The sequence below is a fragment of the Oryctolagus cuniculus genome, chromosome 5 (genome assembly GCF_964237555.1).
Source record: "Oryctolagus cuniculus chromosome 5, mOryCun1.1, whole genome shotgun sequence".
NCBI classification, from domain to species: Eukaryota; Metazoa; Chordata; class Mammalia; order Lagomorpha; family Leporidae; genus Oryctolagus; species Oryctolagus cuniculus.
This window is the reverse complement of record NC_091436.1, coordinates 123,394,323-123,420,618: the sequence shown is the minus strand read 5'-3', so window position 1 is coordinate 123,420,618 and position 26,296 is coordinate 123,394,323. Positions and strand designations below refer to the sequence as shown.

The 26,296-nt window shown below is 44.4% G+C and overlaps 1 protein-coding gene and 1 long non-coding RNA gene across 9 annotated transcripts in view; both read right to left on the bottom strand.

The window, feature by feature from the left end:
• The window catches only part of PLA2G7 (phospholipase A2 group VII), a 45,143-nt gene extending 28,495 nt beyond the window's left edge, over positions 1-16,648 (bottom strand). Inside the window, exons 1-2 of one of the 8 annotated variants that reach the window (XM_051855660.2) lie at positions 16,303-16,648; positions 15,291-15,413 (exon numbers count right to left, since the gene is read on the bottom strand). In XM_051855660.2, the coding sequence (XP_051711620.1) occupies positions 15,291-15,319 (29 nt within the window). In that variant the 5' untranslated portion in view covers positions 15,320-15,413; positions 16,303-16,648. Of the gene's footprint in view, positions 1-15,290; positions 15,414-15,477 lie in introns of all 8 variants that reach the window. The other 7 variants (XM_070074025.1, XM_017345163.3, XM_017345165.3 and 4 more) reach the window with 7 other exon arrangements.
• Positions 16,649-17,052: 404 nt separating this feature from the next.
• Positions 17,053-26,296, bottom strand: LOC103349771 (uncharacterized). The gene is made up of 3 exons (XR_001794229.3): positions 25,894-26,296; positions 17,518-17,630; positions 17,053-17,260 (listed from the first exon to the last, which is right to left on the bottom strand). It is a non-coding gene; the product is annotated as an uncharacterized lncRNA (long non-coding RNA).

Sequence of the window (26,296 nt, the reverse complement as noted above, 5' to 3'; positions counted from 1 at the left end):
ATTAGTGGTACTAAGATGCTGAAAACTTAATTCAGTTCTGCTGTTTGGGAGTTTTCCCTAGTGGGAGGTCCTTAGATCATCAGGGCCTGCCCCAGAAGTCAATTCTTGTGAGAAGGTGTCATATAGCTGGAGGGGGGCCCAGTTACTCTCTCTGCTTCCTGGCTTGCCATGTGATCTTTCCCACTCAACCATTGCCATCCACTGCCCTCACCAACTGCCAAACAACTGGAGCTGGCCAATCTTGGACTACGAATCTTTAGAACTATGGGCCAAAATAAACCTCCTTCCTTCATAAGTAATTCATCTCAGGTATCTCGTTATAGGAAACAAAACAAACCCAGACAAATACAGGGGCTCTGGATCCTCAGCTGTGTGCCTGGGCTCCAACTCAGCCATATTTGTGCTCTTCTGGTTTCCTGAAGCCGCATTCTTTCCTCCTTAGCTCACTTCCCTCCATCAGGTTAAAGTCTTCCCTATTTAAATGGGTGCACTCACCTTCAACCTTCCCTTCTGTTTCTTAAAGCGAAGATCTGAAAATGTTCTTTGAGGAAAACAGACAACATCTGGACTACTATATTCTAGAAGCCCTTCTCTTAGCCTCCAATTCAGCTCTGGCATGAAGTCAACTGTCTCCTCCCTACACCCAGCCCTCCTTCCCATGTGCTGAGATCATGATGGCAATACCAGCTGCTCCCATGCCTCCTCAGAACTATAAGAGAACTATAACCCTGTGCTTGCTCCACTCTAATACTTTGGATTTAATGCAAATGTTGATTCTAAACATTTAAAATATTTTCTTTCCACTTTCTTTCCCTAAATCCAATACCCTGCACCTTTTTATATTTCTCACAGTTCTACATACCAGGTGGGCCCTTAACAATACATTCCTCTAGTTTCTGGAATATTTCTCTGTCTTCATTTCTTATTAAGCTATGATTGTTTTATGTGATTTTACTTGAAGCAATTATCAATTCTCTTGGGAAGTATACATTTTAAGTAAATATGACCAAACATTTCCCATGTTAGTAAAAGGAGAAAGCACTTCTTGCTTTTCTAAACAAAGCACTACTGTAAGCAGCCACGAGTCTTTGGCATCCTTGGACACCAGCTGCTTTTATATTTCAATGGTCATTAAGACCTTGAGAGAAAGACTGGAGAGGATTCTGAATCTGAATACAGAGGGACAACTCATTGAAACTCTTTTAACTCTTAGATTTCTCTTCCATTGGCAAGTGCCTTTTTCTCAATTGTGGGATCTGAGTCAGCTAGAAATGTACTCATTTACATTTGAGAAATAGGACCATGAAAATTCTAAAGGTGATTTTGGACATTCTCTTAGAACTAAAAAATCTAGGGGACCACACTAAAACCCACAATATAGAAGACTTCATAAGCTTCATGTATGAAAATCCATTACTGCAACCATCACCATTGGCCAACCCAAAAAGGTAAATTTTCTTTGAGAAAAGTTGATTTAAAATTATTCTGATAATTAAAAATTATCAGAAAATTATTATCAGGTAGAACTATCCCTCTTGAAAGAAAAGACAAATTCAACCAGTAGGCAAATCTGGAATTTGTCAAAAGCAAATAAATTATCCCAGTAAAATTTAGTCTTGGCAAGAATTTAGGGCATGTGTGTCTTAATTCTTCTGTTTTTGGTGGAGTCAGAATAGAAAATGCTCTTTCACAAGCAACAGTGCTCCCCTTGCCAATTTCTTTATGGTTAATTTTTGGAATGGAACATATAGCATGCAGAATGCTTCTCCCTCACCTTCCCTCCCCAAAAATAAAGCTCACATTCCAGCCCACAGCATTGTTTATCAGCTAGGTCACAAGGCAAGGCAGACTCATTGCAGATGGGATTAATGTTGTTAATCAGCTGGCCTTAAAACATGGAGATTTTCAGGAATTATCTGGTGGGCACAGTGCCATCCCAAGCGTCCTTAAAAGGAGAAAAGAGAAAGGCAGAAGAGGAGATCTGAATGATGTGAGGTAAGACCACAACCCACCAGGACTGGCTTTGAAGATGCAGGAGGTATCTGTGAGCCAGGACTGTGGTAGCCTCTAGAATCTGGAAAGAATCTGAGTCTAGCCCCAGAGCCTCCAGAAGGAAACATAGCCTTGCCAACACCTTGACTTTAATCTAGCAAGGCCAGGTCAACTTCAGATGTAGGCAGCTGGAAGATAACAAGTTCTGTCACATTAAGTTTGTGGTAAATTGTTACAGCAGCAAAGAAGACTAATAAGCAGCATGGAAAGTTACAAAATAAAACCAAAAGCAAATAATAGGCCAGTTTAGTTTCAACTAAAAATAAAATGAAATGGTTTAAATTATCACAAAATTGACCCATCACCAGACTGAATGACTGAGGGAGATTAAAGTCTTCTGCTTTGGTTATGTTGCAATAGGATACAGAAGGAACAAGGCAGCCACAATGTCACTCTACAGTAGTGATTTCAGCTGGGGCAGTTTTGCCTCCCCCTCCCCACTACAGACTTTTTGCAATGTCAAAAATGGGAAGGGGATGCTTCTGGCATCAAGAGGGTAGACACCAGAGATGCGGCTGCACATTCTAGAGTGCACAGCGTAGCCTCACATGCAGAAATATCCTAAAATGTCATCATGTCTCTGTTTGTTTAATAAATAAAGATTTATTTCACTCTGAAACAGGTTATAGGGAGGCAGATACCTGGACAATCAAACAATGAATGTTTTAACAATTAGGTCATTTGTGATGTCCACTTTACAACACAGAGAGTTCTCTATCATGAGAAGAATCAAACACTGCTAAGATCCTATGTCAGGGATACTGGAAAAGGGGTAGGGATATGGGTGTGGCTGGACTCTGAGGTTCAATCTGTACCTAAGATATTTGACTCTTGGGGCTGGTGCTGTGGCTCACTTGGTTAATCCTCCACCTGTGGCACCAGCATCCCATATGGGCACCGGGTTCTAGTCCCGGTTGCTCTTCTTCCAGTCCAGCTCTCTGCTGTGGCCCGGGAGTGCAGTGGAGGATGACCCAAGTGCTTGGGCCCTGCACCCGCATGGGAGACCAGGAGGAGGCACCTGGCTCCTGGCTTTGGATCGGCATAGTTCTGGCCGTAGTGGCCATTTGGGGGGTGAACCAACGGAAGGAAAATCTTTCTCTCTCTCTCTCTCTCTCTCTCTCTCTCTCACTGTTTGTAACTCTACCTGTCAAATAAATAAAAATAATAATAATCAATAGATATTTGACTCTTGGGATGTGTTTGTTGCTCAGTAGGTTAAGCCATTGTTTAGGATGCCCATATCCCATATTCAAGTGGTTTGAGACCTGGCTACTCTGCTTCTGTTCCAGCTTCCTGTTAATAAACCAGAGAAGTAGCTTACGATGGCCCAAGTTCTTGGTTCCATGCCATCCATGTGGGAGACCCGGAAGAAGTTCCTGGCTCCTGGCTTTTGCATGGCCCATCCCTGGCTGTTGTGAATATTTAGTTTACATAGCTGAAAGGTCATGAAAAGTAGAAGTTGGGGCCTACACTGTGGCATAGTAGGTTAATCTTCCACCTGCAGTGCCGGCATTCCATATGGGTGCTGGTTCTAGTCCCAGATGCTCCTCTTCTGATCCAGCTCCCTGCTATGGCCTGGGATAGCAGTAGAAGATGGCCCAAGTCCTTGGGCCCCTGTACCCATGTGGAGACTCGGAAGAAGCTCCTGGCTTTTAGCTTCAGATTGGCTCAGCTCTAGCCGTTGTGGCCATTTTGGGAGTGAACCAGCAGATGGAAGACCTTTCTCTCTGTCTCTCCTCTCACTGTCTGTAACTCTACCTATCAAAAAAATTAATAAATAAAATATTAAGAAAAAAAAGTAAAAGCTATCTAAGATCACTGGACAGCTCTCTGCAGTACTGGAGGGTCCTGATCTGATTTTCTGATTCAATTCTCCAATGAACCTGTCCAATAGGCCAGTGTGGCACTGGTACCTCAGTTTTAGTACTCCCAAGTCTTCCAGTGAGCTTAAGGCTTCTGAAGAACAGTTTTTCTAAAACATAATTGTGACTTCTCCTTAAAAGATCAGAAATCCTTGCATTGTAAAAAACTAAAGCCATGGGTTCAGTGCTACGGTGTAGAAGGCAGTAGAAGGCTATGGTGCAGAAGGTGCAGTGCGGGGGCACCAGTTCAAGTCCCAGCCGCTCCACTTCCAATCCAGCTCCCTGCTAACGCATCTGGGAAAGCAGAAGATGTCCCAAGACTTCGGGCCCCTGCACCCACATGGGAGTCCAGGAAGAAGCTCCCAGTTCCTGGCTTCAGCCTGGCACAGCCCCAGCGATTGTGGCCATTAGGGGAGTGAACCAGCAGATGGAAGACTGGAAGATTAATCTCTCTCTCTCCTTCTCTGCATCTCTGCCTTTCAAATATAAATAAATAAATTTTTTAAAAATGAAAAACTAAAGCCACAATAAATCCTGTTAAATAAGTTTTGTATGGGGCAATGGATCTGGACTCTATATCTGCCCTGAGTCCAACAGACGAAATAATTTTGAATTTAATCACAGTGAGCTTCAGTTGGTTGTGGAAGGCATGGTAGTTAATTTACTAGTTAAGCTATAACCAAGTTGACTGGCTGATTAATGATGATATCGCCAGTGAAGTTGTTTTCTATTCCTCACCTCCATTTTTCTACAAATACTATCTAATCACATTGTTGGATGGAGTTCCAAGAAGCTGCTTTGGTTCTGGGAGCTGCTCAGTTTGCAAATCACTTTTGGTTTTGTTCCTCTTTGTGTTGCCTTTCTTTGCTCAAAATAAACTACAGCTGACACAACTGGAATAAGAAATTTTCCCTTTTAACAATGCACACAAACACAGAGAAAACACAGCAGAGGCATAAGAAACATACAGGTATCCATAGGTGTGCACACACACACCCTATATGTAATATTACTTGCAAATATAAGGTCACTGGGTCTTTTAAATGTTTTATGCATAAATGGCTACATGATGGTTAGGTTAATGTCATGAGTGTACTTCTGGAGAAAAACTTTTTGTGGTAAAATAATAGAGTGGTTTAGAAATCTCACTGTAACTTCTGCTGCCAAGGTTTGAATCCTGCATCTGCCACCAACTTCACTGGTGACCATGGTGAACTTCTTACCCACTTTCTGCTTCTCCCTCCTTACCTGGCAAAGGGAACAATGATTGCAGGGTAGTTTCAGGGATGTAGGCCTTACATGAATGTCATTATTATTACTCAGAGTCTACCAACGTCTGCCCAGTCTGTCAGGTGGGGGAAATCCATGATGCTTGGGGTGTGGAAGAGGCTGGGGATACAGGAAACTGGGAATGAACAAACAATAGGTACAGATCCTCTTCAACTAAAGGGACTCAACTCTAGATGGGAACTCCAGTCTCTAAATGGGGGTTGCCAAACTAAACTCACACATATGCCCCAATACAAAGGAAGATACTGACGGGATCTGAAAAACTGAAATGAGGCCTATAGAGGGAAGGCAGTTCTGGGAAGCTCTAATAGCACCTAAAACACCAAATGCACCATGCACATCACACAGGCAGGATTAGAAATAAAGTCTGTTCTCTCACCCTTTACTAACTCACTTTGCTCATGTGCCATCTATGAACCAAAATGAATAAAGTGAGGTAGGAAGCTAAGACAGTATGCACATAGCAGTTAGCAACAAGGCTACATTACTTGGCATCAGGCATCATTCTAAGCATTCTAGATATGTGAACTTATTTGGCCCTCAGAGCTCTTTAATGTGCAGATGAGAAATGAAAGACTTAACATGTACAAGATTACACAGGAGCTAGCTGATCCAGGATCTGAGCCTAGGCCTTGATTCTAAGGCAAGGATTCTCAACCTCAGCACTACAAATATTTTGGGCTCATGGTGGGGCTATCCTGTGCATTGCAGAATGTTTAGCAGCCTCCCTGGCCTCTACTCACTAAATTCTAGTGGCAGACCCCGGCTATGGTCACCAAATACAGTTCTAGCCATTGTCTAACACCCCCAAGGTGGAAGGCAGTGATTACAAAGCTCACCCTCAGTTGAAAATCACTGCTCTCAAGCTACACAGTGAACAGTTTTGCTACAAACACTCAGGAACCACCTAACTGGAAAATAAGCCTTGAATATACGTCAAAAGAATAATGATTGATCAAGAAAAATCTAAATATAGCTTAAGCTATGTAACAGAAATATAACATCTGTTAGGAAGAGAGACAGAGAGAGAGAAACACTTCCACTGCATCACTGCATTCCGTACCTGTTATACCATGTGTTATTGAGCCAGGAGAGCTTTAAAGATTTTAACAAATGAAAGTTCCTACAAAGGGACAATAACGTAACAATAACCAGAATGGTAAGGAAACAGGCTGTGAATCATAACAGCTAGAGGAGCCAGAGAAGGAATGGGGGTGTGTGGTGTTTATTCTGGGGATAACTCAGATGGCACATGACAGGGACAGCTCTGTGTGAAGGGCCCTAGACATGTTCTGTGTGCACCCACAATGCAGAACTCCACTAACAGGGAGTTTTCCAACAATTAGCATTCTCTTTATCAGAGGAGCAGTCCCAGTACAGTGTGAGGACTTTCCAGCAGTGATGCTGAGACACGGATTCTCACACTGGCCAGGGGTTGAAGCAGAATGGACAAAGTCAGATCCCTAAGCCAACACTGAAAATCAAAAGTCTACGAGAGCCAGCCAGATAACATAAATGAGTCAAGCTGGTGTATGTAGTAGAATAAGAACTGGCAGCGACTGTGGCAAAGAGGAATGCCCAAAAGGGGGTAACTACCACTCTATGTCAGGTGATTCCCTCTGTGGGGAGCAACTCGGACTATACTGTTACTGGAATTAAGACTTATTCTATACATCTGCTCTCCCACAATATGGCGCTGGGAGAGGAGGAAACAGCTTCTACACAGCTGCCTCCAGTTCAACCAATAAACAGCAGGACCTGCTCCTGATTGGAGGAGAGCAGCGTACTCGGCATGTGGGTAGCAGAGTTGGGATTGGTGGAAGAGGACTATAAAGGAGGAGAGAGACAACCTGCACCAGGAACATCTAAGGGGAACATCTGAGGGAACACCTGTGCAGCCCCCGAGAGAGCCGGCCGGTGATGTGCCGCTCCCCTGCGGAAGTGGGGAAAGTGGCAGGGGGAACCGCCCTTCCACGGAGGTGGAAGGGACGGTAGCCAACCCGGGAAGAACCAGCAGCAAACCCGGGGAGGGCCGAGCAGACAAAAGAACAGTGCAGAGTCCTGTTTCGTTCCTCCATGAAGACGGGGAGCGACATAATGGTGCCGTGACTCGGATATGAAGCCTAGGCAGGGTTTAGTGTCGTTCTTCCACGAAGAGGGGGAGCGATATAATGGTGCCGTGACTCGGATAGGAAACCCAGGAGGGAAGAAACGGGAAGAAGTGGGAAAATACCAGAGAGAGAGACTAGCAAAGAGCCTAGGGGAAAGCTGGACAGAAAAGGTGCCGGAAGAAGCTATTGAAAGCCTAGGCATAGACTCGGATACGGACTGTGGGAAAGAAGTTAGGATTTAAAGTGAAAGCAAGAAGAAACTTAGACTCAGATACGGACTGCAGGTTGAAAGTGAAAGTGAAACCTATAAGAAACTTAGACTTGGATACGGACTGTGGGGAGAGGCCAGGAGAAATGAGGGAGGAATATTGTTGGAAGAAAACTTAGGGAAACATACCGGGTAGAGAAAAATGTTAGGGAGGATGAAGCCGCGAGTGCAGGCCGAGGCGGAGACGTAAGCCAGCTTGGAATTCTTCAAGTCAGCCTGGGGAGCAAAAGGCGAAAATCTGGAACCAGAGGCAGAGACGTGGGCCACCAGGTTGGAATTCGCCAGGTTAGTCCGGGGAACTTGGACTGAATGCCGGTGGTGGCGGAAACGTAAGCTACGCTGTGTGATTCGCGGAAGCCGCCGCATGCAGAGAGCATGGGGCGTGAATAGATAGGGAACGCGGGGCTGGCACGAGGCCGTGGTGCGGGCGCGAAGGGCGTGGAGACCGTGGAGTGTGCGCGCGAAGCCGAGCCGTGCAGAGCCGGGAGCCCGCTGCAGGGCGGGCACCGGGAAGCCGCACAGATGAGAGAAGCGCGGGCTGAAGCGGCGCAAAGCCGGGAAGCTGCCGCGGGGCGCCGAGGCGCCGAGAAGCAGCCTCAGGGCGGGCGCCGGGAAACCGCGGGGATAAGAGAAATACAAGTTTAGAAGTAAAATGAGAGAAATAGGAATGCTGGCAAATAGAAGTAAAATAGGAGAAATAGGAATGCCCGGAGATAGAGAAATAGAGAAAAATAAGGCCTCCCCACAGCACGGCAGTGAGAGAGCTTGGATTCGGTCTGCCTGATTAGTAAGGCGATGAGCACCTGCGGGCGGCTAGCAGCTTATGCGCTGCAGGTCACAGAAGACAGGCACGTTATCAACACCAATAAGTCTCCCCACAAGACGGCAATGAGAGGGCTTGGATTCGGTTTGCCTGATTGATAGGGCTTGTAAGCACCTGCAGGCAGTTCTAGCAGAGCAGAGCATGCGCTGCAGGGCACCGAACACAGGCACGCATCAGCGCCTAAAAACCTCCTCACAACCTGGCGAAGAGAGGACCCGGATTCGGTTTGCCTGATTGATAGGGCTTGTAAGCACCTGTGGGCAACTCCAGCAAGCAGAGCAGAGTGTGTGCCGCGGGGCACCGAAGACAGGCACGTATCAACGCCAAAAATAAAAAGAAAGGGGGATCTGTGGGGAGCAACTCGGACTATACTGTTACTGGAATTAAGACTTATTCTATACATCTGCTCTCCCACAATATGGTGCTGGGAGAGGAGGAAACAGCTTCTACACAGCTGCCTCCAGTTCAACCAATAAACAGCAGGACCTGCTCCTGATTGGAGGAGAGCAGCGTACTCGGCGTGTGGGTAGCAGAGTTGGGATTGGTGGAAGAGGACTATAAAGGAGGAGAGAGACAACATGCACCAGGAACATCTAAGGGGAACATCTGAGGGAACACCTGTGCAGCCCCCGAGAGAGCCGGCCGGTGGTGTGCCACTCCCCTGCGGAAGTGGGGAAAGTGGCAGGGGGAACCGCCCTTCCACGGAGGTGGAGGGATGGTAGCCAACCCGGGAAGAACCAGCAGCAAACCCGGGGAGGGCCGAGCAGACAAAAGAACAGCGCAGGGTCCTGTTTCGTTCCTCCACGAAGAGGGGGAGCGACACCCTCCATGCAGGAATAATAGCACCATGTACTGGATCTTCTGAGTGCTTAAAAAAAAGCAGAACAACAAATAATTCAACATTTCAAAACATTATATGAGTCAAAAAAATCAATTTGTGGCACCAACCTCTCCCTTTTAGATGCCCCAAGTTAGAAAGCCCAGAAATTAAAGCACATATATACAGCCAACTGATTTTTGACAAAAGTGCCCAGGTAATACATAGGAGAAAGGGTAATCTCTTCAATAAATGATGCTGGCAAAAGTGGATGCATATCTGTAGAAGAAAGAAATTAGATCTTGACCTCTCATCATATAAAAAACTCAACTCAAGACCTAAATTTAGGACTTGAGACTATGAAGTTGTTGAAAGAAAATGTAGGGGAAACACTTCAAGGCATTGTAGGTGTAGGTGATGACTGCATGGACAAGAACCCTCTCCCAAACCACAGGCAACAACAGCACAACCATACAAAAGGAATTATATCAAACTCAGGAGTTTTTCCACATCAAAGGAAATAATCAATAGAGTGAATAGACAGCTGAAAAACTGGGTAAAAAACATTTTCAAGCTACTTCTCTGGCAAAGGATTAACTTTCAAAATATATCAGCAACTCAAAAAACTCAGCAATATAAAAACAACCAATCCAATGAAGAAATGGGAAAAGGACTGTATAGAAAGTTCTTAAAAAAGAAAAACAAATGACCAAAAAATAAATGCAAAAATCCTAAACATCACTAGACATCAGTAAAATACAAATCAAAACCACAATGAGAAATCACCTCACTCCAGTCAGAATGGCTATTATCCAAAAGATAGACAGTAACAAATGCTGATCAGGATTTGGAAAAGGGGGGACTCTTATACACTGTTGGTGGGAATGTAAATTAGTGTAGCTACTGTGGAAAACCATATGGCAATTTCTTTCAAAAAAAAAAAAAAAAACAAAACTAGGAAAGCTTTGCTGTATGATCCAGCAATCCCACTACTCAATTTATACCCAAAAGACATGAACACAATAAGAGATACCCATTCCACCACATTTATAGCAGTACTGTTTACAATAGCCAAAATATGGAATCAACCAAGTTGTCCATCATCAGATGAATGGCTAAAGAAAATGTGAAATATGTGTAAGTATACAATGGAGTATTATCCAGCTTAAAACAGAATGAAATGCTATTATTTGCATCAAAGTGGCTGCAACTGGAGATCATCATATTGAGTGAAATACACTGGACACAGGAAGACAAAGACTGCACGTTCTCCCTTAAACATGGAAGCTGGAATTAAAGAAAAAAATCAAAGAAACAAAAAAGAAAGGTGCAAATACAGCTTTCTCGCACTTTTGGGTTATATCTTTGTCAAACAAATTGTTAAGAATGATATACTATAGTTTTAATGATCTGTGATTGTTTTAAAATTTACTGTATATGAATGAAATGGACATCTTTTCATTTGATTATTGTTTATACTCCTTGTCTATATACCTGCTGAACTACAGTCTTTTTTACTTTTTATCAGTTGAACTCTTTATGTAGTAGAGCATTAAGACGTTGACTATAATGACTACAATTAAAAATGTCATTTCTGGAAGAAAACAAATCAAAAACCAAAAGCAAAAAAGAAATGGCTATGTCTATCAGTTTTGCTGCAAATATAGTGTTTTGTCAAACAAATTATTAAGACTGATATACTACTATCGTTTTAATGATCTGTGACTATTTTAAAGTTTAATATAAATGAGTGAAATGGATATCATTTCATTTGATTACTATTTATAGCCCTTGCCTATGTTCCTGTTTAATTTATGATCTTTTTACTTTTTATTGGTTCAACTTTTTATTTAGCAGAACAGGAAGCCTTTGAGTATAATGCAAATTAAAAATGTTATCTCAAAAATTTTTTAAAAATTAAATTAAAAAAATGCCCCAAGCACTCCCACCCCTAGGAACTACAATGGCAGAATATGCTAAAAGAGAACTGGTACAGATCCCAGAATTACTGTCACGTTTTGTCTGAGATTTGAATCACCAGACCAGCCACTTTAAACTGAACCTCAGACACCCTGGCCAATAAGCAATGAAAAGGATCTGGCGAGTGAATACAACTCAGAGACCGGCAAGTCACGAGGAGCTGGCATTTCCACTGCACGGAGTGTGGATGAGGAAGGGCCTGTTTTCTTTTACATAGATGCATCTCCTTCCAGTGGGCTGCATGTCGGAGTGAGTCAGGAAAGAGAAACAGGGTTGCTTCATTGTGCCAAGTTTTCCTATGGCTGACAGGTCATCCTTACCCTAGCTGACAAACAACCTCACAGCTCTTTCCTGATGCTCTAAACCTTAGTGATCCACCAGGGAATGTTCAGTTTCCCCCAGAGTGCATGGGAATACATCACTCAGGGAAACAACCCTCTTCAACTCTGGTCCTCTGCCCTCCCCAGAAATCCTGCTGCCCCATAGAGATTGTCAGTTATCCGCAGATCTTTGCACTCAGGGATCTCTGCACAGCCATCCACAAGACAAAGGCAAATTTCTATCCCCCACAGTTTTATTTTTATTTTTTCCCAATTCCCATCTTCAGCTATTCCATTTTTTTAAATTTCTGGTGGTACACAACCAACTTTCACAGTTAAGCCCACTATTATTTTAGCGTTGGTTTTCACTGTTGGTGTGTTTCATGGCAATGACATTTTTATGTATAATAAATTAGATTTATTGAAAGGAGTAAAGGAAAAGATGCTGACATTTATTAGAACAAATTTTAAAATGAAGCACAAAGAATTCAAAGTGCCACAACATTAGCAAAGTTAGACGTGAAATCTTACATTACCCTTAAGAATGTTCTCATCAGCTTAATTTGTTTTTACAAGAAACTCAGGCCATAAGCAGCAATGTCACCCCCACTTTGTAGATGGGAATTTAGACAGAGAAACATTAAATTCCCCCTCTACCTTCAAGAAGTAGCCCATGCCATCTACCACCAACCCCCATGTACCAAATGAACATCAGTGAATTTAGAGTTGGCCTCTGTGTGTCCCATGAACCCCTGTAATCAATTCTCCACGTAGTACCCAGAGCAGAACACACTTTTTGTTTCTCATTGAACTTAGACAAAAATCTAAAACATGGAAAAAAAATCTACGAGGCTCTGCCCAACCTGGTCTCTTCCTCCACCTCCCTCTAACCCCCTTTCCCGCTCACAGCCACACCCGTGCCTCCAACACTCTGTATTGTTTCTAGGACATTATGCTTATTTTCCCATCTTGCTGGGGTCTGCTCTCAAATCTACCTCTTAGAGAAGTATCTCTCTTAAGACCCAACTGAGGCCGGCGCCGCGGCTCACTAGGCTAATCCTCCGCCTTGCGACGCTGGCACACCGGGTTCTAGTCCTGGTCAGGACGCCGGATTCCGTCCCGGTTGCCCCTCTTCCAGGCCAGCTCTCTGCTGTGGCCAGGGAGTGCAGTGGAGAATGGCCCAAGTCCTTGGGCCCTGCACCCCATGGGAGACCAGGATAAGTACCTGGCTCCTGCCATCGGATCAGTGCGGTGCGCCGGCCGCAGCGCGCCAGCTGCAGCGGCCATTGGAGGGTGAACCAACGGCAAAGGAAGACCTTTCTCTGTCTCTCTCTCTCACTGTCCACTCTATCAAAAAAAAAAAAAAGACCCAATTGAAGAAGTCAGGATACTCCTACCTGTCTAACACACACACACACACACACACACCCTGCACAAAATGACATTATTCCACACTGCTCTATTTTTCTTCAAGATATTTCTCACTACAGGCACTCATTTTGCTTAATGCTCAATTCTAATATGTGAATTCAATGCCAGCAGAGAGCATATTGCTTTTATCCACTGCTCTATCCTTAGTGCCTGGTACCTACTAGCTGCTCTTTTTTTTTTTTTTTTTTTTTTTTTTTTTTTTTTTTGACAGGCAGAGTGGACAGTGAGAGAGAGAGAGACAGAGAGAAAGGTCTTCCTTTTTGCCGTTGGTTCACCCTCCAATGGCCGCCGCGGCCGGCGCGCTGCGGCCGGCGCACCGCGCTGATCCGATGGCCAGGAGCCAGGTGCTTTTCCTGGTCTCCCATGGGGTGCAGGGCCCAAGCACCTGGGCCATCCTCCACTGCACTCCCTGGCCACAGCAGAGGGCTGGCCTGGAAGAGGGGCAACCGGGACAGAATCCGGAGCCCCGACCGGGACTAGAACCCGGTGTGCCGGCGCCGCTAGGCAGAGGATTAGCCTAGTGAGCCGCGGCGCCGGCCTAGCTGCTCTTTTTTTAAACAGAAAAATGAATGGACTCAGCTCCTTCTAGGAATCAACTAGCTAATACTCATTAAAATCTATGCTTATAGAACACTTAGTCTTTTTCCTTCTCCTCCTTGCTAATTTTATATTTTGAAAAAAAAAAAAGCTGCATGCTTACATTTATTAGCCTGTTTCTCTCAGTGTTTATGAGCCATCCCTGCATACTGAGCGGAAGGTACGTAACGCATGCCTGGCTTCCTAGGGAAAGGCAGCAAGCACCCACGGCTCATGCCCTCAAACCACAAAGCGTCCCCAGAACTCTGGAACTCTATGATTTTAGGACTAAATGTTCTCCGTCAATTTCTTTCATTCAACATGTTCACTTCAAGGCTTATGTTTTAATGGAACTTTCTCACCTGGAAGGGTCAGTCAGGCTCAATGCAGCGAAAAAACAAAATCAGGTTTAAGATGAATCTTCTTATTAAAAACCCGATGATTGCCTCCTTTTCCAGGAAAGGTGCATCTTCTGGGGTGTCAGGCAAAGATACGTATAGCAAGGCAGCTCCTAAACTCCATCTGACTTTGCCAGGGGCTGCTCAGGTCTATATAGAGTTAGAACCCTCTAGGCCACGGAGGCCTAAACTGCAAACCTGATGAAACTGGCACTAGTGAGAGGCTTACTGCTTGGGAAAGCCCCTCCCCTGAGACATTCCACACAATCACCATAAATGTCACCAGGAAGCCTTTGTGCCCGTCCCCTCCCACCTTACCAGGGTCCATGTAGCCCTCTGCACCTCCCCAACAAGCCGCTGAAGAAGCAACTCCGGGGGGGGGGGCGGTGCTGTGGCGCAGCAGGTTAACTTTGCACTCAGGGATCTCTGCACAGCCATCCACAGGACAAAGGCAAATTTCTATCCCCCACAGTTTTATTTTTATTTTTTCCCAATTCCCATCTTCAGATATTCTATTTTTTTAAATTTCTGGTGGTACACAACCAACTTTCACAATTAAGCCCACTATTATTTTAGCATTGGTTTTCACTGTTGGTGTGTTTCATGGCAACGGTATTTTTACGTATAATAAATGAAGCGCTGGCATCCCATATAGGCACTGGTTTGAGTCCCAGCTGCTCCACTTCTGATTCAGCTCTCTGCTATGCCTGGGAAAGCAGTACAAGATGGCCCAAGTCCTTGGGCCCCTGCACCCGGAGACCCAGAAGAAGCTCCTGGCTCCTGGCTTTGGATTGCTGTAGTTCTGGCTGTTGTGGCCAATTGGGGAGTGAACCAGCAGATGGAAGACCTTTCTCTCTCTCTGCCTCTTCTCTCTCTTTGTAACTCTGACTTTGAAAGCAAGCAAGCAAGCAAGCAAGCAACTCCACCAGCTGCCCAACCTGAAGGGAGCCTGGCTTGAAACCGCCTGCCCTCTGACCAGGCAGGCTGAACCCCCTCTCCGTCCCCTCCCCTCTCTGTCCTCTTCTACTTTAACTAGCCACCTCCTCGCTTTCACGTTTCTTAATGCTCTCTGCTGCAAGAGCTTCAGAGAGGGCGCTGAGTTGCATCTGGGTGCAAATCAACCGGGTGAGGGGATGTGGTTAGGTCCGTGAGAGTTCCTCCTCGCTAAAGAGTTGGAAATAAGGAACCAGCTGTCCGGGGATCTGTTTTGAGGGTCAAGTCCTGGGTGCTGGGCAAGTGGTTCACACCTCAGGAGGGATTTCTCAACGGCACCACCAGTGTGGCTGAACCGTCGCAACAGCCTCCCTAACTCTTCAGTGGCTCCTTTGTTGTCAGAGACAGTTTGCAGACCCGGGTACTGACCTTGAGGGACTCACTGCAATACAGAGCATGGCCACGTGGCTAGCCGCAGCTCCTCCTGCACAAATGTTTGGGACAGCAAAAGCACCGCCCAGTGGCCAAGTGCAAGCCGCTGTGGCAGCCACGCTGGAAGATGCAAAAGACGAGAATTCGCTCTGTGAAGCAGACTACCTGGATGCCGACAGCTCACCTGCGCCTTACTGAGCAGGACACTTCTTAATGACCCAGTGTTCACCCAAGTTTAGTCCTCGGCCCCCTGGGACTTCAGGTGATGGAAAAATTTGCTGGTGCTATACCGGTCTCCCAGCTCAGCATTCTCATTTGGATGGAAGAAAAGTTGTGGCAGGCTGAGCCGCGCGCACCAGGAGACCTGCTTGCCTTTAAGGATCCACTCACACCTCGCCAGCGAGCCCAAGAATCACAAGGTGCAGAGAAGTACGAACTTCTTTGCAGCGACAGGAGCTTCCAGTCGGAGCTCGAGGAGAGGAAGAGAAGAGCAATGTTCTTCTGTTTTCCGATTTTGCCAAAGTTGTTTATAAAGCTCAGGCGTCCTCTTAACGCAGGGGAGAATAAGCTTTGATTTTACCCGGCCAGCAGGAGGCTGCTCCCGGGTGCGGGATGGAGGGTGAGGGAAGGGATGGCTTTGCTTTTATAATTCTGTTCCTGCAGCAGCAGCAGCTCAGAACTGGGCTCCCCAAAAAGCAGTGCGCCCCTAAAGCGTGTGTGTGTCCCAGTAGGTGACCTACACACAAGATAACTCGTGACCCGATTCTTCCCTTCAGCACGGAATTCTTAGGGTTGCTTTCTCGGGAAAAGTTTGAGAGAACTGGCTTTGAGTCCCGTCACCCCGCTGAAGGGCCGGTGCGAGCCCAGGCAGCTAGTCCGGGCTGCCAGCCCCGCGACAGCGCCTCTCCTCTCGCTCCCACCTCGCCGCGGCCGCCGCCTCCCCAGCTTACCCGGACGCAGCCTAAGCTGCTCGCGGGAACCAAGCTCCGCGGGCGCGTTCCGCACTCACCAACACGACCCGAGTGCGCAAAACACCACTGCTTCTAGCCGCCAGCTCTGCGGGGCCTCTGGCCTGGTGCGGGCACCGCGGCTTCGGGGGGACCGGCCAGCTCCGGGGTGGGCAGCGGGGGCAGTGCACTCGGCCCGCCCCGCGCCGCCTGATCGCCCCGACCCTCTCCTCCCCCAGCGCGGCGGGAGGAGGGACAGGGAGGGGCGTGCGGCCGCCGGCCTCCCGCCCGCAGCGGCGGCCCGGGACGCCAGAGTGCTCCCGCGCGCCCGACATCCCCCGCCAGGGCTCGGGTGCCGCACCCCGGAGCCCCACGGTGGCCGGGGTGGCGCTATGCTCCCCAGTTGCTGCTCTCAGACAGGGTCCTGATCAGCTGTGGCAGGCTGACCTGCGCACACCAGGATCTGTTCCTTGCTTAATTCGCCCACAGCAAGCCCATCTTGCTGGTTTCATCGCGTCCTCTGCATTCACGATGTTCACGAAATCACAGCCCACGCATCTGTGGTCTCAAGTGCCCTCTGGGTCGCACGGCCTGCGTGGTGTCCGTCTCATTTCTCCGTAGAAATACAGCGGGCAGAACGGCTCTGAGCTGTGGGCACCTCTTTAGAAGAGGGGTATTTCATAGCTCATTTAAACCCAGAATTAACTGGGGTTTAACTCAAACTTCCTCCTTTATTTTCCAACGCTTTGCCGCCATTCATTTTCTAATCAATTAAAAAGTAATCATTTAAACCCTCAGAAACTCAGTAAAAGTGATTTGATATGCGTGTGTGGTATTAAAGTTTTACATTTTTTAAGATAGTGGAGTTTTTTTTTGGCGAGGTGAGGGAACTGGAGACAAATTTGTCTTTGCACTGAGGTCTCTGCAGGAAGAAGACACAGGTGGTCGCTTGTTTCTCCCATTTACTGGTGGCGTGACCCTGGGCAGGTGCATCCTCTCTGCCTCTCAGTCTCCTGGGCCCTAAAATAAAGATAATCGAAGGTCAACCCCAGTCACCTGGTGAGAATGACATGCAAATGCATGTGAAATGCTAAGGCCCCAGCCTGGCCCACAGAAACATTCATCCAGTGTGTGTCACCTAAAACAAACAGCTTTATAAAAGCAGTAACTTAATAAAGATTTTCATAAAACTGTATCGGCCTCATGACCTTTTCCTGTATTTCCCGGATTTGTCCCCTGTGCACTGAACAGCCCCAGAGTATTAATCTAAAAAGTACCTTATGCCTCACGTAGGAGAACTCCGAGTCCCTCCATTGGTTTACCTTAAAACCAGATGAAGAAGCCGGAGAGCCAGCACCATACCCTAAAGGGGTGAACTTTGAGAACAGGCCTGGAAAGGAATATAAAATATTTTATGCATACTACCTCCTACTGTCATCAGATCATACTCCCCGGGGATTCCCAGGGTAGCTGGCATTTTGCAGATTAGTGCCCTGAGAAATACCCAATGTAGAGTGCCCAGATTTAGCAAATAAAATGGTAAGACATTCAGTTAAGTCTGAATTTCAGATAAATAGCTTTTTAGTATAAGTATTTCCCAGCAATATTTCAGATATACTCAAAATGTATTTGTTGTTTGCTGGAAGTTCAAATTTAATGAGGGCCACTGTATTTTATCTGGCCAGCTGATTAAGTGAAATTAATAGGGGTGGATGTTTGGTGCAGTGGTTGTCTCTTGGGACTCTTACCACTTTTATGGGAGTGCCTGGTTTGTACTTCAACCACTTGGCTTGATATCCAGCTTCCACTAATATATACCTTTGGGGGGCAGAGAGACCCACATAGAGTTCTGGGATCCTGCCCTCAGTCTGGCCTAGTCCTGGCTGTTGTGGATATTTGGAGAGCAAATAAGTGGGTAGATCTATTTTTGTCTCCCTTCCTTTCAAATAAAATGAAAATAAACAAAAAATTTTTTAAAATAAGAGTTAATAATATTTCTCACACTCCAAAAGGCAAAGTCAACACAGACACATAGATTATAGGGTGAGTCTAATGTGGGTTATATTTTAGTTTTATGTGGTGAAAGTACTGTGTTTATAAGTTGGTTCTTTGTTAAGCTATTTCTTTTTTTCTTTAAACTTATTTATTTGAGAGACAGAGATAGAGGCAGACTGACAGCTTCCATCCTCTGGCACATTCCTCAAATACTAGCATTGGCTAACACTGAGCCAAGATCAAAGCTAGAAGCCTGGAATTCAATCCAGACCTCCCAGGTAGATGGCAGAAACCTAACTATTCAAGCCATTTCTGCTGCCTCCCAGGATCTGCATTAGCAGGAGCCTGGAAACAGGGAGTTGGAACTGCAAAGGGAACCCAGACATTACGAAATAGGATGCAGACATCTCAACCAGCATCTTAACCACTAAGGTAAAATTTATCCTGCTCCTCCTGTTGAACTATTTCTTTCCTCTTAATTGCTGCTCCCATTTCCCACCAACAGGTAGTGTTTATTGGCTCTCTAATACATGTGAAAGTGATGGCTCATAGCTTCAATCAATACATTTGATTAAACTGTAAATAATGCACTAGTGAATTTTAATTTAGATAGTGTATAACTAAGTGCCAATTCCATGTTAGTCATTATCTCAAGTCCACACCCTGAATGATAAAAAAAAAAAAAACAGCATAAAATGCTACCCATATAAGTAAATACAGAGTCTATGGGACTTCAGTGAAATGAGTTATTGTCTTGAGAAAGATGTGGGCATGTTCCTCATTGTAAGAGATGCAATCTAAATTGACTGCAACTCAGTTGGACAGAAGGGAAGATCTCAGGGTGGTGTCTATGCTTAGTCCTAGACACAATCCTTCTTGACGGGAAAAGGAAGGCTGTAGGGAAAAATGGAACTCGATACAACTGAAAATATGACAGATACTTGTAAATCTTGTGTTTGTTTGAAGGTGACAGAATGCAAAGGAAAAAAAATTTTTCAATAAAGTCTAAAGTAAAAAATAGGAACTCTAAGGAAGAAATATCAAGGAAATACTTAATGCAAGTGTGATGCACCTTAATATGGATCAATTTAGAACTACGGGGGCTGGTAGGGGGTGTAGTTCAAATAGGAGTCTCCATTTAAATTTGAAATCCAAGAATGGCCGAGAGAAGCAAGCATGATCAGAGTGTTCCACTAGATTGCAGAGAACAGTGCTCCCTCAATCTAATTCTGGAAGCAGTGCTTATTGATTTTCAACTTGTAGACAAGCCATAGAAGAATAAACTGTGGCTGTGTAAGAGAATATAAAATGTGGATTTTTTTATATGGACAAGACTGTAGGAGTGAGGAGCCAGGGAGAGAAGGTTGGGTGACAAAGGTGTTCGTTCCAGAGTGGAGAGTCAAGAGACCCTGTCTACAGCTGATGGAAGAGGACGCAGAGGTTTGAGTATGCAGAATCTTTGCAGAGAGAAGACAGTAGTGGGTGAGCAAGGACATGTAGCTTTGTTAGGTGGGTTAGAGAAGGGAGAAGCTAAGACCAGTGAGTATATGAACTAAATCCTGACCTCTCCTAGGAGAATTTAGGTAGACAGAGCCCAAGATAATATATCAAGAAATAATGATATAGTGTGTTATTTTGGAAACATGAATATGACGACCAGACATCCAAAATCAGAAAGCATGAAAAGTTTTGGGAATTAGAGTGGGATAAGTGTTGGATATTGGTGATTTGATATGGGAGACTCATTTTTTTCTTCATTAGTACTTAAGAGCTATTAACTTATTTGAACTATGTGTGTTAACACATTAAATATTTAAAACTTCTTGGGGCCAGCACTGTGGCGCAGCAGGCTAACACCCTGGCCTGAAGCACCGGCATCCCATATGGGCGCCGGTTCTAGTCCCGGCTGTTCCTCTTCCGATCCAGCTCTCTGCTGTGGCCTGGGAAAGCAGTAGAAGATGGCCCAAGTTCTGGGCCCCTGCACTCATGTGGGAGACCTGGAGGAGGCTCCTGGGTCCTGGCTTCAGATTGGCGCAGCTCCGGTCGTGGCGGCCATCTGGGGAGTGAACCATTGGATGGAGGACCTCTCTCTCTCTGCCTCTCCTCTCTCTGTATAACTCTGACTTTCAAGTAAATAAATAAATCTTTAAAAAATTCTTAAGATTTTGTGCAAAAAGACTACCAAAACAGTGGCTTTCAAGAATGAAAGCCTCTCTCCCCCACCCCCTTACGTTCTGTCCCAGTAAAACCTTGCTATTTTGCAAAACACACACACAAAAACAAACAAACAAACAAACAAAAAGAGTAGGAACTTATCTGAAATAAAGGACTACATGAGCAAAGGCATAGGGGCCTGAAAGTGAAAGATACACTGGAAATGCCAAGTTCTTCCATGTGTCAAGACTATCAGGGATGTAATAACAGAACAGAGTAGAAGATAAGAGTGAAAATGTCAGCTGGGCTTACCAAAAGGGTCCTCTGAGTAAAACAATAGAGTTTAGACAGTGAGCATCTGTGTCATTTTTATTTCCTGCCCCCAATATGAACCTAGCATACAGTAGTTGCCTAATAAATGCTTCTTTAATAAATAAAAACTATCTTCGGGCAATGTGAAGACTTCAAAGTTTTTAGGCAGAGCGGTAGCATTACTGACTTTTGGGAGATGAATTGAGATGAGAGGGACAAAAAGGAGGCTTTTGGATGGAAGGTGATGATATGAACCAGAGATTGAGCATGGTACTGGAGACTGAAGTATCTGCTTGAGAGATACCAATGAGACAGAAATGGATGTGAAGGATGAAGAAAGTGGATCCATCCAATATGGCCCTAAGATTTCTAGTTAGGAAAGCAGATAGATGACATGGTGCCATTAGTTGAGAAAACAGGGACAGGAACAAGATGAGATAAATGCAATTCTACATATATCAACTTCGAACGTCCAGAGGATGACATTTTAAAAACTGTGGTCCTTGAGCCATTAATAGCTTATGAAATCTGCATGGGGAGTTAAAATATTTTTTCAATGAAATGGAACATGATAAATTTTAAAGCACATCACATGTGGTAACATTAAGTGCTTAGTCATAGAGCTTTTTTTATTGCATGTAAATGTATTAACAGGTATAAAATGTTTTTCCTATCCTTGAGAACATTCATTCTCAGATACCCAGGCAATAGTGGTATTGGAGTTGACTTCCATCAGATCAAGAGAGCCACTCGGGCATATTTCTTTCCAACTCTGTATTCAGTATTTTCACAGTGTGTCTTAGTCCATTTACTGCTGCTAGAACAGATTACTACATTCTGGGTAAATTATAAACAATAGAAATTTATTTAGCTCATGATTTGGGGGGCTAGGAATTCAAAGATCATGACTCCAACATCATAACATCATAGAACAGCAGGTAAGCATGTATATGAGAGACAGAGAGAGCAAGAAAAATGAGGCAGAACTCATTCTTTCATCAAGAACTCACTCCCAAGATAACTAAGTCACTCCTGTGATAATGGTATTAATTCATTCTTGAGGGCAGAGTCCTCAAAGTCTAGCCACCTCTTAAAGGTCCCACTTCTTAATATTGTTACAGTGGTAGTTAAATTTCAACTTGAGTTTTGGAGGGAATATTCAAAGTATAGCACATTGTTAACTTGAAATCGACCCTGGTTGGAGACTTTATACCACAGAAGTGGGCAAACACTACGAAGCAGGATGATGCTCCCCTCCTCTGAGCTGGCACACTTCCAGAACCATCCTGTAGGAGTTAATTGTGCAAGTCTACAGCTCAACATGGAGACTTGAAAAGAAGTTGTTTATTTGGAAGTAAAAATGCTGTTGATGCATAGAATTAGCCATCAGAGTTTGTAGAAAGAGTAGAGGTAGAAGAGGGAGAGAGAGTTCGAAGGAACACTTCATTCAAGGAAGGTAGGAGGAAGAAGAGCTAGTGAGTGAAATTGTGAAATATTGATCAATGTGAAGATGGAAAAGGGAAGGGGAGAAGTTCTACATAAGTCTAGAGAGAGGAGGCTTTAGAAGATGAGTTTGATCAACCCTTGGCTAAACTGCATGAATGGAAACTGAAAAAGGGCTACGGGGTTTGGCAGTTAAGCTAGAATTGGTGACCTTTAACACCGAGTTAGTATAATGGGGGGGGGGGGTGAAGCAAGAATTCAGTAAGGAGCAGAGATAGGAATTCAGTGCAGTAAATGCAGACTGATTTTAAGACAGTGTTTGGAGAAAAAAAGCAAAGAGACATGGCTATAGCCTGAATATTAGAGATCAAATGGAATGAAAATCTGATAGAGGTGAGTGTATTTTCTTGTGGATGCATGAGGCTTTCTGAGCCCCATCTAGATCCCAAGACGGCTGGAATTTACTCCTTAGCCATGGAGTCAGTCCATGTGGTGATGTACTTTTTCTAGAAACATCTGCCAAGTAGGAATAAGACCAGAATGGAGGGTTATTTGGACTTGCAAACAGGGAGAGTAGACCGGCCAAAAGCAAGGAAATTGTAGGAATTGATAAATTGAAAGGATAGAATTTTTCTAGTTGAGATATGCTTGATTTGTATTGCTAGAAATCAAAACAAGATAGAAAGTAAAAATAGAGTGGGGATTCCTCCATAACCCCAGTAATTACTTAAGAATTTGGTATGTATCTCCCAAACAGATTTCTATGTAAATAAGGTGATTAAGAGGGTAGAGTCAGATAAACCTGGGCTTGAATCCAGGTCTACCAATACTACTTCCAAGGCCTCAAGCAAGTTAATCCCTGTTTCTTAATTTATAAAATGAAAATAATAGCACCTACAACCCAGGTTTGTTGTGAGGATTAAAATGGATAATGTATGAAGGGGGTCGGACTCTTCAAAAATGGAAAATGGATATGATCAAAAAATTGCAAGGATTTCAGAAATTTTTGCACCAAAATAGATTTATCTTTTAATACCATTTTTCATAGACTTTAAAAAATATTTATTTATTTGAAAGGCTAAGTAATAGAGAGGAGGGAGGGAGAGATGAGAGAGAGATCTTCTACCCCGTGGTTCACTCCCCAAATGGCAACAACCACTGGGGCTGAGCCAGGCCAAAGTCAGGAGCTCAGAACTACATCCAAGTCTCCCACATGCATGGCAGAGGCTCAGGTACTTGGGACATCTTTTGCTGCTTCCCCAGGCACACTAGAAGGAAGCTGGGTCAGAAGAAAAGCAGCCAAGACTAGAAGAAGATTTCTGATATGGGATGCCAGCATCATAAGTGTTCAACCCTTGCACCACAATACTGGCCACTTCCATGAACTTTCAAAGTATCCTTGTGTTTAAAGTACTTCAAGCAAGGATTGGAAAGCAGAGTGGGCATTTCAGAGCTGTTAGCTACTAGTATTTATATATACTAGTATATGGTATATATTCATACCTATATATGAATAAACCTATGGGAGAGATAATTCATATATATAAATATATTTGCAAACACGAATAACCAGGAAGATACTAGTAGTTCTATGGGTTGAAAGAACCTACCAGGATGACAGAAGTGGGCAGGTAGAATATCATGATCAAAGAATGGAATTTAAGATTCAAGAATTTAGAGGTCAGTCATTTATTTCCAGAGATTAGCTGGTCTAAGGTGGCCATGCCTCTAAATTTATGAAGTAGAGAGAAGACAAAAAATTTTATTTGTCATTTTAGCCCATTCCAGAATTGATTATCTAATGCCATCCTTAGCCTTTATTCCTTACTGGCAGTGCCTTAAGATCTGTTGTGAACTTGGTTTACCTGGGGACTGCAGAACCATGTATGTTGCAACTAACTTGTTTGTATGCATTCACTGACTGGGCCTTATGATCCAGCTTGCCAAACCAGTCTCCAGGGTGTTTTTCTTTACCCAAATAACTGATAACACCTTTATTGACTCAATCAAGATGTAGGAGGCATTCTGTTAAGTCAGAAACTCCCAGGTTTCTGTCGTTGGCCCTATGAGTCAGTCACCCCGTACCTTTATCTACTTGGCAAGTTTCTGATTTCAAATGCATGACATACATGATGTTATCATTCTCTCCTCCTGTTCCAACTGTCACAACACAAAGCAAGGCCCTCAAAAGCTCTTCCCTTGACAAAATGTTGCTTTTGTTCACACAAGCTATAAACAAATATTATAGGGAAAATGGTATTTGTTATTAATGCATATACTGATGCATATTCTTTTGTGTTTTTTTCCAGATAAACAAATATCCTGAAATTATTAAATACTTTTATAAGATTCTATTTTCATTTAGCAGTATAACACTAAATCTAACCAAGCCAAGAAACTCATATCTACAGCATCAGTTGGAAAAGCCACATAATATTTATTCCTTGATAGCGGAAATTTGGGTCACTTTTTGGAACTTTGGTTTGTTTAAAATTTTTAATTTTTGAAATGACACTTTAATAAATGTCTTTGCAATTAAATCTTTGTGAATTCTTTTTAATGCAGATTCTTGTATTCTGACCCAGAGCCTATGAGCCTGCGATTTAAGACAAAAATGTATGTATTTATTTGAGAGAGAGAGAGAGGGAGATCCCATCTGCTGGTTCACTCTCCAAATGCCTGCACTGACCAGGGCTGGGTAAGGGCCAAAGACAAGAGCCAGGAGCTCAAACTCAGTGCAGATCTCTCAGGTCGGTGGGAGGAACCCAACCACCTGAGTCATCACTGTTGCCTCTCACAATCCACATTAGCAAGAAGCTGGAATAGGAGCTGGAGACGGAAATTGAACCCAGGTTCTCCAATGTGGGATATAAGCTTCCTAGGCAGTGGCTTAACCACTAGGTCAAAAGCCTGCATGGTTTTTGTTTTTTTTGTTGTTGTTGTTGTTGTTGTTGTGTTTTTTTTTTTTTTTTTTGACTGGCAGAGTGGACAGTGAGAGAGAGAGACAGAGAGAAAGGTCTTCCTTTGCTGTTGGTTCACCCTCCAATGGCCGCTGTGGCCAGCGCTGTGGCCGGCACACTGCGCTGATCTGGAGACAGGAGCCAGGTGCTTCTCCTGGTCTCCCATGCGGGTGCAGGGCCCAAGGACTTGGGCCATCCTCCACTGCCTTCCTGGGCCATAGCAGAGAGCTGGACTGGAAGAGGGGCAACCTGGACAGAATCTGGAGCCCCGACCAGGACTAGAACCTGGTGTGCCGGCGCCACAGGCGGAGGATTAGCCTATTGAGCCGTGGTGCCGGCTTCCTGCATTTTTTTTTTATAATGAGCATAAATTTCCAAAGTACAGCTTATGGATTACAATAGCTTCCTCCCCCTTCCCCCCGTAACTTCCCTCCCACCCACAACGCTCCCTTCTCCCACTCCCTCTCCCATTCCCCTTACATCAAGATTAATTTTCAATTATCTTTATATGAAGAAGATCAATTTAGCATATATTAAGTAAAGATTTCCTCATTTTGCTCCCACACAAAGTGTAAAATACTATTTGAGTACTAGTTATAGCATTAATTAAACACCTAAGAGTAATTGTGTATTAGTTACAGAGTTCAACCAATAGTTTTAAGTAAAATATAAAATGCAACTTTTGTATTGTTGTGGCTTCCCCCTCCCCAACCTCCCTCCCTCCCGTGGCCCTCCCCTCTCCCACTCCCTCTCCCATCCCACCCTTCATCACGTTTCATTTTCAATTACCTTCATATACTGAAGATCAACTTAGTATATACTAAGCAGGGATTTCAACAGGCTGCACTCACACAACCGCACAAGGTATAGGGTATTGTTCGACTAGTAGTGTTGTTTTTAAGTTTCATAGTAGAACACATTAAGGACAGAGATCCTATGTGGGGAGCATGAACCCAGTGACTCCTGTTGTTGATTTAACAATTGGCACTCTTATTTATGATGTCAGCAATCACCCAAGACTCTTGCTATGAGCTGTCTAGGCTATGGAAGCCCCTTGAGTTCACCAACTCTGAATTTGTTTAGTCAAGGCCGTATCACAGTGGAGCTTCCTTCCTCCCTTCAGAGAAAGGCGCCTCTCTCCTTGATGGCCTGATCCTTCTGCTGGGGTCTTGTTCACCAGGATCTTTCATTT